Raw genomic sequence first — 13967 nt, forward strand, 5'->3', positions numbered from 1 at the left:
GGCCGAGAAGGCAGCTCATTTTTGGCTAGAAAACCAAGTTGTAGCGAACAGGTGGCTTTTTCTGACGAAAATCCGATGTTCTTGCTGAAGGCATGAATCTCACTGACTCTTTTAGCCGAGGCTAAGCATACCAGGAAAAGAGTCTTTAGAGTGAGATCTTTCAGGGAGGCTGATTGTAACGGCTCAAACCTGTCTGACATGAGGAATCTTAGCACCACGTCTAAATTCCATCCAGGGGTGGCCAAACGACGCTCCTTGGTGGTCTCAAAAGACTTAAGGAGGTCTTGAAGATCTTTATTGTTGGAAAGATCTAAGCCTCTATGCCGGAAGACCGATGCCAACATGCTTCTGTAGCCCTTGATAGTGGGAGCTGAAAGGGATCGTCCTTTTCTCAGGTATAAGAGAAAATCAGCTATTTGAGCTACAGAGGTACTGGTCGAGGATACAGAAACTGACTTGCACCAGTCTCGGAAGACTTCCCACTTCGACTGGTAGACTCTAATGGTGGATGCTCTCCTTGCTCTAGCAATCGCACTGGCTGCCTCCTTCGAAAAGCCTCTAGCTCTCGAGAGTCTTTCGATAGTCTGAAGGCAGTCAGACGAAGAGCGAGGAGGCTTTGGTGTACCTTCTTTACGTGAGGCTGACGTAGAAGGTCCACCCTTAGAGGAAGACTTCTGGGAACGTCTACTAGCCATCGAAGTACCTCGGTGAACCATTCTCTCGCGGGCCAGAGGGGAGCAACTAACGTCAACCTTGTCCCTTCGTGAGAGGCGAACTTCTGCAGTACCTTGTTGACAATCTTGAACGGTGGGAATGCGCAGAGATCCAGATGTGACCAATCTAGGAGGAAGGCATCTATATGAATTGCTGCTGGGTCCGGGACTGGGGAGCAATAGATTGGAAGCCTCTTGGTCAGCGAGGTTGCAAAGAGATCTATGGTTGGTTGGCCCCAAGTGGCCCAAAGTCTCTTGCACACATCCTTGTGGAGGGTCCATTCTGTTGGAATTACTTGCCCTTTCCGACTGAGACAATCTGCTATGACATTCAAGCTGCCTTGGATGAACCTCGTTACTAGGGAGATGTCTTGACCTTTTGACCAGATGAGCAGGTCCCTTGCGATCTCGTACAACGTCAGTGAGTGGGTACCTCCTTGTTTGGAGATGTACGCCAAGGCCGTGGTGTTGTCTGAGTTTACTTCCACCACTTTGCCTCGAAGGAGAGACTTCAAGCTTTTCAAGGCCAGATGTACTGCCAACAGCTCCTTGCAGTTGATATGCATGCTCCTCTGACTCGAGTTCCACAGTCCTGAGCATTCCCGACCGTCTAGTGTCGCGCCCCAGCCCACGTCCGATGCGTCCGAGAAGAGAACGTGGTTGGGAGTCTGAACAGCCAGGGGAAGACCCTTTCTTAGGTTGATATTGTCCTTCCACCAAGTCAGACAAGACTTTATCTTTTCGGAAATCGGGATCGAGACCGCTTCTAGCGTCTTGTCCTTTTTCCAGTGAAAAACTAGATGGTATTGAAGCGGACGGAGGTGTAGTCTTCCTAGTGACACAAATTGTTCCAGGGATGACAGCGTCCCTACCAGACTCATCCACAGCCTGACTGAGCAGCGTTCCTTCTTCAGCATGTTCTGGATGAATAACAGGGCTTGACTTATTCTGGGGGCCGACGGAAAAGCCCGAAAAGCTAGACTGTGAATCTCCATCCCTAAATACACAATAGTTTGGGATGGGACCAGTTGCAACTTTTCCAAATTGACTAGGAGTCCCAATTCCTTGGTCAGATCTAGAGTCCACTTGAGATCCTTCAGACAGCGACGACTGGAAGAGGCTCTGAGAAGCCAGTCGTCCAAATAAAGGGAAGCTCGGATTTCCGATAAGTGGAGGAATTTGGCCACATTCCTCATCAGCCTCGTAAACACGAGAGGAGCTGTGCTTAGGTCAAAGCACAGGGCCCGAAACTGGTAGACCACATTTTCGAAAACGAATCTCAGAAAAGGTTGGGAGTCTGAGTGAATGGGGACGTGGAAGTAGGCGTCCCTTAGGTCTAGGGAGACCATCCAGTCTTCCCTTCTGACCGCTGCTAAGACTGACTTTGTGGTCTCCATGGAGAACTTCGTCTTGATGACAAAGACATTCAGAGCGCTGACGTCTAGCACCAGTCTCCACCCTCCTGTCTTCTTTGAAACTAGGAAGAGGCGGTTGTAGAATCCCGGTGATTGAAGGTCCGAGACTTTGACCACCGCTCCCTTCTCTAGCAAAAGAGACACTTCCAGTTTCAGGGCTTGTCTCTTTTCTTCCTCTCTGTACCTGGGAGAGAGGTCGATGGGGGACGTTGCTAGAGGGGGTTTGCGTACAAAAGGGATTTTGTACCCCTCTCTGAGCAACTTAACAGATTGTGAATCTGCGCCTCTCCTCTCCCAGGCTTGCCAGAAGTTCTTGAGTCTGGCTCCCACTGCTGTCTGAAGTTGCGGGCAGTCAGACTCTGCCCTTAGAGGACTTGGATCCTTTCCTCTTCCCTCGCTTCCCTTCGGCACGAGCACCTCCTCTGCTGGAGGCTCTGCCACGAAAGGGCGGAATAAAGCGAGACGCTGGAGTGTCTATCCTCGGTCTAGCGGAAGATGAAGGCAAAGGGGGAGCTTTGCGAGCTGAGGACGCAACTAGATCATGAGTGTCCTTCTGCACTAACGAAGCAGCAATTTCCTTTATCAAGACTTCTGGAAACAGGCACTTGGAAAGGGGAGCAAAGAGAAGCTCAGATCTCTGGCATGGTGTAACTCCAGCAGACAGAAACGAGCAGAGAGAGACTCTCGCTTTTTCAGGACTCCGGACGTGAATGAGGCAGCAAGCTCATTGGACCCATCACGGACGGCCTTGTCCATGCAGGACATAATGAGCAAAGAAATCTCTTTATCTGTTGAAGAGATTTTCCTGCACAGGGCTCCTAAGCACCAGTCTAAAAAGTTGAAGACTTCAAAAGCCTTAAAGATCCCTTTCATAAGGTGGTCCAGGTCCGATGATGACCAACAAATCTTCGAGCGTCTCATGGCAAGGCGTCGGGGAGAGTCTACAAGACTTGAGAAGTCGCCCTGGGCAGAGGCAGGAACTCCCAAGCCGAGAACTTCTCCCGTGGCATACCAGACGCTCGATCTAGAAGAGAGTTTAGCTGGGGGAAAGGCAAATGCTGTCTTCCCTAAACTCTTCTTGGACTCTAACCAGTCTCCTATCAGCCGCAAAGCTCTCTTAGACGAGCGTGCGAGGACGAGTCTAGTAAAGGCAGGTGCGGCAGAAGGCATGCCTAACACAAACTCTGACGGCGGAGAACGAGGAGCCACAGAAACAAACTGGTCAGGAAACAACTCTTTGAAAATAGCCAAGACTTTTCTAAAGTCCAAAGAGGGTTGAGTTGACTTAGGTTCGTCCAGTTCTGATTGTTGATCATCTTGTTGTTCAGCAACATCATCATCAGAAAGTTCCTCATCCGAAAACTGATGAGGAAACGGCAACGGAGTGGGCAACGTCTGGTTCGCCGAGTCCGGTCGCACTGGTGCATGCGTGACGGAGCCGGACGCAACGTCATGGAACTGCTGCACAGTCTGTGAACTGTCAACAACCATGGAAGCGCGAGGACGCACAGCGTCTACCCGAGACTGTCTAGACCGACTGGGTTGGGCAGTGGAAACCACACCGGGTTGCGGAGGTTGACGCACAGCGTCAAAACAAGTCACCTCTGATGGTTGTTGAACGTCCTGAACGTCAACAACCACCTCCGTGCGTCGCTTAACGTCAACGTGCGGCTGGCAACCCACACTGGATAGCATCGGTGGAGGCACCACCTCAACTGGTAGACGCGAGAAGGTTACCTCAGCGTCAACAGGACGCACAACCGATCGCTTGGAAGGTTGTTGGCTAGAAGGTACGGAAGCAACCTTCTCCGCATGAAAGTCCTGCATCAAAGACGTAAGCTGGGACTGCATGTCTTGCAGCAAAGCCCATTTAGGGTCTACGGGAGCAGGTGCGGCGACAGACGGTGTTAATGACTGAAGCGGTACCGCTTTGCCTCTCTTAGGCGGTGAGCAGTCATCAGATGACGGCACCGAGTCCGAACTGACCCAGTGGCTACAACTGGGACGTTGGACTTGACCTGAAGGGACCGATTTACGTTTTAAAGGTCGTGAGACCTTGGTCCAAAGTTTCTTACGAGAAACACCTTCAGACGACGAGGTATAAATGGGCTCTCTCGTCTTACGTAGGTAGGGGCGATCTTGGGGAAATACGCCTGATACCATGGAGGGAACGTCTGTTCGCTGATTAAAGCCTCTCGAACCCATGCGTCGTGCGACATTGCTTCTCCCCTGGACTTGGGAGCTTGCAAGAGGTCCCGGACTAGGAGGACGACAGGCACGAACAGACGAACCCTCAAGCGCAACACTGTTCACAACACTATCACTTGGCACTTTCTCACTTCCCACTGCACTTTGGCACTTAAGCTCCTTAACATCCGCCATGAGTTGATTGCGGTCACTTGCAAGGGACTCAACTCTCTCCCCCAGGGCATGGATGGCACGCATCATGTCAGCCATCGAAGGTTCCTGAGCGCTAGGAGGGGGGTTAGGAACAACCACTACAGGGGAAGGAATAGGTTGTGGGGCATGAGGAGAGGAAACATCAACAGACCTAGAAGAACTTCTCCTAATTCTATCTCTCTCTAGCCTGCGTGTGTACTTTTCAAATTCGATAAAATCGAATTCCGAAAGGCCCACGCACTCCTCACACCGATCTTCCAATTGACAGGTTTTACCCCGACAATTGGAACAAACAGTGTGAGGGTCGATAGAAGCCTTCGGAAGACGCCTAGAACAGTCCCTAGCATTGCATTTTCTAAACTTGGGAACTTGTGAAGGGTCAGCCATTTTGAATTAGTCAAGGGGAAAGTCCAAAAAACGATCTAAGTCATCAACAATGAATCCGATACAAAAAAGAGTTCAAGGATTTATTTGAAGAATAACCCTGCACAGCGAAAGCTCAAAACCAGAATATAGTACTTCACCAAAGATGATGTGAAAAACTCCAGTTAGCAACAGCGAGTAAAGTACGTCTTGTCGACACGTCGACAGAGAGAAAATTGAGTCTTTGTTTACATAGAGCTTGGTATCTGGCCGACAGATGGCGCTGATGGGCACACCCGCTACCTGTGTAGCGATCGCTGGCGAGTTTTTTTGTAAAAGTTTTTGTCTGTCGAGCAACAGAGTTGCAGCTATATATTCACCGGCTAAGTTAAATATTTAAAATATTATGTCTAAAGAGTCCATTGCCAAACCTCTGTAGACTTTTATTATTTCAATGAACGACATAGTTTTTCACCTGTCTTCTAAAAGCAAATTACTTTGGGCGTACCTTACAATAATACTGATGATCCTTATACACTAGTCCTGTATGATAAAATGTAATGTGTGTGTTTATATTTGCTTATTTTGTAAGTAAAGATTATAGTCGATGGATAACGAACTGGGTTTTCAGAATTGTTGGACCCCTATCCCATATTTAGCTTCCGAGAACGAAGGTAACTTTGGTCCAAGCTTTAGAACAGCGTGTAATGTTTATAGAGTTAAAGAGGGACCGTATCGCGAGCCTCCCTTAAAGTACCGTCAGTTTTTGACAATTTATGTGAAAATAACTTGAATATTCTTCTTTATTTAACCTTTAATCCATTTCTATATATGGTTGCCATTATGAATGAGTTGTCTCCATCGATTTCTTTTCTGTGCTGCATTTACGTCTATAACTTTCCCCAGCAAATATTCCCCCACACAATAACGCCACCTCTTTCTTGGTCTCTCTTTCTTCCTTCTACTCGGAACTTCCTTCATATGTCTTTCAACATGTTGTTCATCTCTTCATATCCCAATCATATCCCATACTTGATAATTTACCAGCCAATTTTTTTCTTCTGCACAGGCTCCATGCGGCATCGTCACCGGGAGCCAGGCTCTGCGATACATGGGACTGCAGGAGATCACCTTGTCCGACGCCTACTATCCCGCGCTGTTCATCTTCGGCGCCTACCTGGTGGGACAGATCGTGACCATCTTCGCTTTCATTTTCTGCAAGAAGCCCAATCAAACAAAGAAATACAGGACCGAATAAGTCAGAGTCGGTGCGGAGTTGCGACTCAGTGGGTGTTGAACTTTTCTAGTTTATCCGTTGACTCGGCGAGTCAGAATGTGATACGAATAGATCGTTAGAAAATACGTGCTAAAATGCATCAAATTCTATAAAAAAAACATCTCGGTGAAATTAAAAGCAGCCTTGTCGGAGAGTCGATTGTTTTATCAATGACGGCTGCGAGTGTATTCTGTATAGTATTATGTTTGTGCTAAAAGTATTGTAAATGCTTAAAAGAACCAGCTCATACTGATGAACAGTTTTTGTTTTTATTTCTCATTTATTTTTGCAAGACAATTCTTTCATTGTACAGTACATCAGATCATTTTTAAATGCTTCGTAAAAGAACTAGTTTTTATTTAACAATACTCATTAAATGTTTTTCCCATTTGGAAACAAACGTCATTTTTTCTCATGCAACTTCACGAAGTCTTATAATGAATTTGTCTCAATTTAATTCGTGCAAAATAGATTTCTGTTTCGCCAGTTTATTACATTTTGTACGCAAGATCGATTCCGTTGTTTACGTATCGTACTCGTGCAAGTGAGAAAGTGAATTAACTTTTAGGAACTTACAGTTCTTTTACGTTCGTATGTACGTCCCAATTTGGAACATTTGCTCATGTGTTTTTTTATTGTCCTCACAATGCTTATTATTATTTATTTCGTAGCTTTTTTTTTGTACTTCAACTCGCTCCCAATTATTTTGTATATATTGGACTGCAGCATCCAATGTTATTTATTTTGTAATTTGTCTTTTTTTTATATTTGAACTTCTAACGCCAAAGTAACTACTACTAGAGTTAGAATATTTGTACTTTAACTAAGTTGTACATTTTCTGCAGTTTTTTTTTTTTTTCATTTGTATCCCTTCTAGTACACAACTTTTTCAATTCCATTTGATTTGTCAGAACAACGAGTAATCATTATTTTTACTATTTACTGGTCGTGCACTTAAGGAGCTATTTATACGCTTCGCCGATTCTCTTTTGTGTTTTTTACCGAGAAACAGCACAACGACCCTTTTTATCACAGCATCGTACTCTACCACTTTCTCGTCTTCCTAACTTGGCAAGATTGCAGCTTTAGAAAACAGCTTTCTAAACTCATTCGACAAGTTCTTGTACATAGGATCTTACTCTATTTTTCAAATCTTGTGTTGTCACTAATGTCCTTACGAAGAAGGTGCTATTTCATCTTCCTGTTAGATAATTAGGGAAATTTAATAATGACAAATAGTGGCGTAGCTAAGAGGGGGATGGTAGGGGGCCCCTTTTTAAAATGGACTCCCCAGGCCTCCAAGAGAGGGGGACCTCCAAAGTATGGTCTGAAAATGAAAGTGTGTACGGTACAGTAAGTGTACTTTTAAAACTACCACTAACTCAGCCCCCCCCCCCAGGCCCCTAAGTCTGTAGCTATGCCCTTGACAACAAAATGCCATCTTATAGGACCAATATTTTCATGTGAAAAAACAAAAGATTCTTTTGCCTATCATCCAAATTGACCCACCTGTGCCCCTCGCAGGGTTCACTGTAGGCATTGCCAAAGGGCTTCTACCTGCTGTTGACTGTTTACCGTGCAGTCTCTCTTAACTTTATGGTTTTCCCACAAGCACCAAAGTCCAGAATGGCCTTCCCACTGCCCCTGGCTGTATGACCATAACTCCATGGATTCATTAATCCATTATAAAAGGATTTTGCTTGCTCGAATTTTTTCAGGAATGTCTTTGGGGTAAATATTTGAAATTGAAAGATCGAATTATTGTCACCTGTGAGATATGAAAAACCTTTAAGTATATGATAAACAATTGCCCGTTTACATTATTTTGCAGGTGTAAGATTAAGACCGATACACTGTATGTACTCAAATGATAAGGATCTTTGAATAGGTGCTGCTCACACATTTCCTTGTATAACTAAAGAAACACGTCTGTGTATCTTTAGAAACAATATGATTGGCTCCGAAACTGTGTAAAAAAAAAGATGTGTTATGTGAATGTTTAGGACCGGCTGTACAATAGGCTCTCCGATGCTTATCAGATTACCTCTGTTATTGTAATGCCAGACCTGAGCTTGTATGAATTAACGGACTACTTGTGCATACCTCCTGATCGTCGAATAGAATCTTCAAACCAAAGACAACATTGAGTGGGGCAGAATTTGTTTTTCATCTCTGTGAAATTTTATTGTTCTTCAATGGCTCTATTATTCATTTCATGCTTTGCAAAGCAACAAAACCTAGCTTTATCAATCAATGCAAAGTAATGTAACATTAGCTTTAAGCTCATTAGAATTTATACAGTGGTTTGAACCCCTCTCGAAACATTGCCAGAGATTCCCTCAAGTGACGCTTGGTCTGGCGTATTCTCGGTATGTTCTCGAGACACTCGCTGTACTTGGAGCGAGATATGTCTGATGTGTTTTATGTCTTATGTCTCAATGGACATTTCCCCTCAATTATCAGGTCACACTCAGTGCTGCATTAAAGCTAAGGCTAACTAGACAGCCTAGGGGCCTAACAAGAGCAGGATTTTTTTAGAGGTTACTCATGAATGTCAGAGGGCAGGGATAGTGACAATTTCCTTGAGACTGGCCATAGACCTATATGATCGGCAATGTTGATAACTCAGTAGTTAAACCTATAGGTGCCCCCCACCCCCAAATCCCCATCCTTACCTCACAAGAATAATGAGGGTGTAAAAACTACATGAAACTATTGAACACGAGCTGGTTTCAAACCCCAGTCTAGCCGATCGCCAAGCAGACGTTTCCAATAGCCTACCACAACGCACAACACTATGGAAACTGTTATTTTCTTTTAGTGTTAAATATTAAAACCATTATTTTGTAATATTAATGTAATAAATTGTACGAAAAGAAAAACGGTTAATTTTCCGGGTAGTTGGCTGAGTTGTGGCGCATTGGTAAATTTCGAGGAAGCTCGAAGCCTACGGGCCATGCCATAGGTTAATGCAGCGCTAGACTCACTTTAGCCTTGCCTCAATTCGAAGCTTTTCAGATTGAGAGAAACCTGAGCTAAAATCTTGATAATGAAAAAGAAATTGGGGCCTTGTTGATATGAAAGTCAAGGAAATTTTATCAAATCATTTTCCTAATGTGAATTTAAACATTTGACAGTTACAGTGCTTACTGTATACTGTATGGACTGTACAGTAATTGTATTTTATGCATGACTCTGCATTTTTGTAACTAACTTTTGCAATGCATATTGTAAATAAACAATTTGATAATATCCTGTTTTATTGAAAAAAGAAAAATCCTGATAATGAAATGTAATTTGTTTCAGACTTGAAACCAGTGAAAATTAATTTGAACCTTGAAGAAAAAGTAGGAGCTTTTGAAGAATAGGGGTCCCAGTTTGGACCTTTTGAAGAATAGGGGTGCCAGTTTGGACCTTTTGAAGAATAGGGGTGCCAGTTTGGACCTTTTGAAGAATAGGGGTGCCAGTTTGGACCTTTTGAAGAATAGGGGTGCCAGTTTGGACCTTTTGAAGAATAGGGGTCCCAGTTTGGACCTTTTGAAGAATAGGGGTCCCAGTTTGGACCTTTTGAAGAATAGGGGTCCCAGTTTGGACCTTTTGAAGAATAGGGGTGCCAGTTTGGACCTTTTGAAGAATAGGGGTGCCAGTTTGGACCTTTTGAAGAATAGGGGTGCCAGTTTGGACCTTTTGAAGAATAGGGGTGCCAGTTTGGACCTTTTGAAGAATAGGGGTCCCAGTTTGGACCTTTTGAAGAATAGGGGTGCCAGTTTGGACCTTTTGAAGAATAGGGGTGCCAGTTTGGACCTTTTGAAGAATAGGGGTCCCAGTTTGGACCTTTTGAAGAATAGGGGTGCCAGTTTGGACCTTTTGAAGAATAGGGGTGCCAGTTTGGACCTTTTGAAGAATAGGGGTGCCAGTTTGGACCTTTTGAAGAATAGGGGTGCCAGTTTGGACCTTTTGAAGAATAGGGGTCCCAGTTTGGACCTTTTGAAGAATAGGGGTCCCAGTTTGGACCTTTTGAAGAATAGGGGTCCCAGTTTGGACCTTTTGAAGAATAGGGGTGCCAGTTTGGACCTTTTGAAGAATAGGGGTGCCAGTTTGGACCTTTTGAAGAATAGGGGTGCCAGTTTGGACCTTTTGAAGAATAGGGGTGCCAGTTTGGACCTTTTGAAGAATAGGGGTCCCAGTTTGGACCTTTTGAAGAATAGGGGTCCCAGTTTGGACCTTTTGAAGAATAGGGGTGCCAGTTTGGACCTTTTGAAGAATAGGGGTCCCACGTTCGTATGGGACCGCTATTCTTCCAAAGCTCCAAAAAGTACTAGATAACAGGTTATCTTTGGGTCACACTTATCTGTTCTTATTTCATGCAAACAATTCTTCTTAGGGGGTAATTGTTCAGTGGCTACTTTCCTCTTGGTAAGAGTAGAAGAGACTCTTTAGCAATGGTCATTAGCCCTCCAAAATGAAACCATTGTTCTGTAGTCTTGGATAGTGCCATAGCTTGTGTACCATGGTCTTCTACTGTCTTGGGGTAGAGTTCTCTTGCTTGAGTGTACACTCGGGTCCTTGGGCACACTATTCTATTATTATTTCTCTTCCTCTTTTTTTAAGTTTTTATATTATCATTGTTAATTGCTAAGCTACAACCCTAGTTGGAAAAGTAGAATACTATAAGCCCAGTGCAGAAAGGAAACAAGGAAAAATAAAATATTTTAAGAACTGTAACATTAAAATAAATATCTCATATAAACTCTTAAAGCTTTCACAAAATAAGAGGAAAGGAAATAAGATAGAATAGAGTGCCCAAGTGTACCCTCAAGCAAGAAAACTCTTAACCCAAGACAGCGGAAGACCATGGTACAGAAGCTATGGCACCACCTAAGACTAGAGAACAATGGTTTGATTTTGGAGTGTCCTTCTAGCAGAGCTGTTTACTATAGCTAAAGAGTCTATTCTATCCTAACCAAGAGGAAAATGGCCACTGAACAATTACAGTGCAGTAGTTAACCCCTTCAGTGAAGAATAGTCTGGTGTTGTCAGTTGTATGAGGACAGAGGAGAATATGTAAAGAATAGGCCAGACTATTTGGTGTGTGTTTATATATGAAGGGTGTATTTTAGTATTGTTTAGATATTCCATTTTAATTGTTCATTTCTACTCTTGTAGTCTACAGTATGTTTCATTGTCTCCTTTCCTCATTTGGGGTGTTTTTCCCTGTTGGAGCCTTTGTGCTTATAGCATCTTGCTATTATTTGTTATTCAATTTTTTCATGAGGTATTTTTTCCTCTTTGACTTTTGCCTTCAACTTTGAATATCATCAGGTTGACATAGTTTAAATCTCTCTCTCTCTCTCTCTCTCTCTCTCTCTCTCTCTCTCTCTCTCTTCTTCTTCTTCTTCTTCTTCTTCGTCTCCCTCCCACTTAATTCATTGTTCTGAAAGCTGGGTTTGATCCCCCTCCCAGACTCTCTCTCTCTCTCTCTCTCTCTCTCTCTCTCTCTCTCTCTCTCTCTCTCTCTCTCAAAGACGTAAACATGAGCTGTTAGTGCATCTGACTTCCATATAGACCTCGTATATTCTAAAATTTGGACTTCTGGATATCACTGGACATCGTAATCGAAGTCAGGTAAGTGTAGAGACGTACAGTTCATTACTTGGTTGTATAGGTGTTTACAGGCTGTTTAATATAACCTTAAAGCCTTAACTTGGAGGTCTTTAGACGTTGATATCATTAATATAGACACCGAAGACTTGATTCAGGGGATATGTCGAGATTTAGTACCGTTAAGCCGCAACTCGGCCGTAACTTCAAAGTGTTCAGAAGATCTGGAGTGAACTGATGTTGATAGATAATTGATATTTCAATCTAGATATAAAATTTATATTTATTGATTGACTATTTTTAATCTGATTAAGCTTTATACTTATAATGCTTTATACTAATTTAAAGTGTTAAGAAAATACCATTGTTGGATTGTCTTTAGTAACGTGATTTCCTTTACATAGGTCACATAATATCTGATACGTTTTCACATAGCCCACACATGCCACATAATATCTGACACATTTTTACATAGCCCATACATGCCATATGATATCTGACACATTTTTACATAGCCCACACATGCCACATGATATCTGACATTTTCAAATAGCCCACACATGCCATATGATATCTGACACATTTTCACATAGCCCACACAATCCACATGATATCTGGCACATTTTTACATAGTCCACACATGCCACATGATATCTGACACATTTTCAAATAGCCCACACATGCCACATGATATCTGACACATTTTCACATTGCCCACACAATCCACATGATATCTGACACATTTTCAAATAGCCCACACATGACATATGATATCTGACACATTTTCACATTGCCCACACATGCCACATGATATCTGACACATTTTTACATAGACCCTACATGCCATATGATATCTGTCACATTTTTCATAGCCTACACACGCACATGATATCTGACACATTTTCACATTGCCCACACATGCTACATGATATCTGACACATTTTTCATAGCCCACACATGCCACATGATATCTGACACATTTTCACATTGCCCACACATGCTACATGATATCTGACACATTTTCATAGCCTACACATGCCACATGATATCTGACACATTTTCACATTGCCCACACATGCTACATGATATCTGACACATTTTTCATAGCCCACACATGCCACATGATATCTGACACATTTTCACATTGCCCACACATGCTACATGATATCTGACACATTTTCATAGCCTACACATGCCACATGATATCTGACACATTTTCACATTGCCCACACATGCTACATGATATCTGACACATTTTTCATAGCCTACACATGCCACATGATATCTGACACATTTTCACATTGCCCACACATGCTACATGATATCTGACACATTTTCATAGCCTACACATGCCACTTGATATCTGACACATTTTCACATTGCCACACATGCTACATGATATCTGACACATTTTTCATAGCCTACACATGCCACATGATATCTGACACATTTTCACATTGCCCACACATGCTACATGATATCTGACACATTTTCCATAGCCTACACATGCCACATGATATCTGACACATTTTCACATTGCCCACAAATGCTACATGATATCTGACACATTTTTCATAGCCCACACATGCCACATGATATCTGACACATTTTCACATTGCCCACACATGCTACATGATATCTGACACATTTTCCATAGCCTACACATGCCACATGATATCTGACACATTTTCACATTGCCCACAAATGCTACATGATATCTGACACATTTTTCATAGCCCACACATGCCACATGATATCTGACACATTTTTCATAGCCCACACATGCCACATGATATCTGACACATTTTTCATAGCCCACACATGCCACATGATATCTGACACATTTTCACATTGCCCACACATGCTACATGATATCTGACACATTTTTCATAGCCCACACATGCTACATGATATCTGACACATTTTTCATAGCCCACACATGCCACATGATATCTGTCACATTTTTCATAGCCCACACATGCCACATGATATCTGACACATTTTCACATTGCCCACACATGCTACATGATATCTGACACATTTTCATAGCCCACACATGCTACATGATATCTGACACATTTTTACATAGCCCGCATATGCCACGTAATATCTGACACTTTCATATAGCCCACACATGCCACATAATATTTGACACATTTTCACATAGCCCGTGGTTAAATCCCCCTCATGTTTAGTGGT

General features: G+C 43.1%; 1 protein-coding gene across 1 annotated transcript in view; it reads left to right on the forward strand.

Annotated features, from left to right (window-relative positions):
* Nucleotides 1–9417, forward strand: part of LOC137637445 (ATP-binding cassette sub-family G member 8-like) — a 33947-nt gene extending 24530 nt beyond the window's left edge. Inside the window, 1 exon segment of the mRNA XM_068369639.1 lies at nucleotides 5961–9417. Coding sequence (XP_068225740.1) covers nucleotides 5961–6149 — 189 coding nt within the window. The 3' untranslated portion in view covers nucleotides 6150–9417.
* The last annotated feature ends 4550 nt before the right edge of the window (nucleotides 9418–13967 follow it).

Source organism: Palaemon carinicauda, unplaced genomic scaffold (genome assembly GCF_036898095.1).
Source record: "Palaemon carinicauda isolate YSFRI2023 unplaced genomic scaffold, ASM3689809v2 scaffold75, whole genome shotgun sequence".
In the NCBI taxonomy this organism is placed as follows: Eukaryota; Metazoa; Arthropoda; class Malacostraca; order Decapoda; family Palaemonidae; genus Palaemon; species Palaemon carinicauda.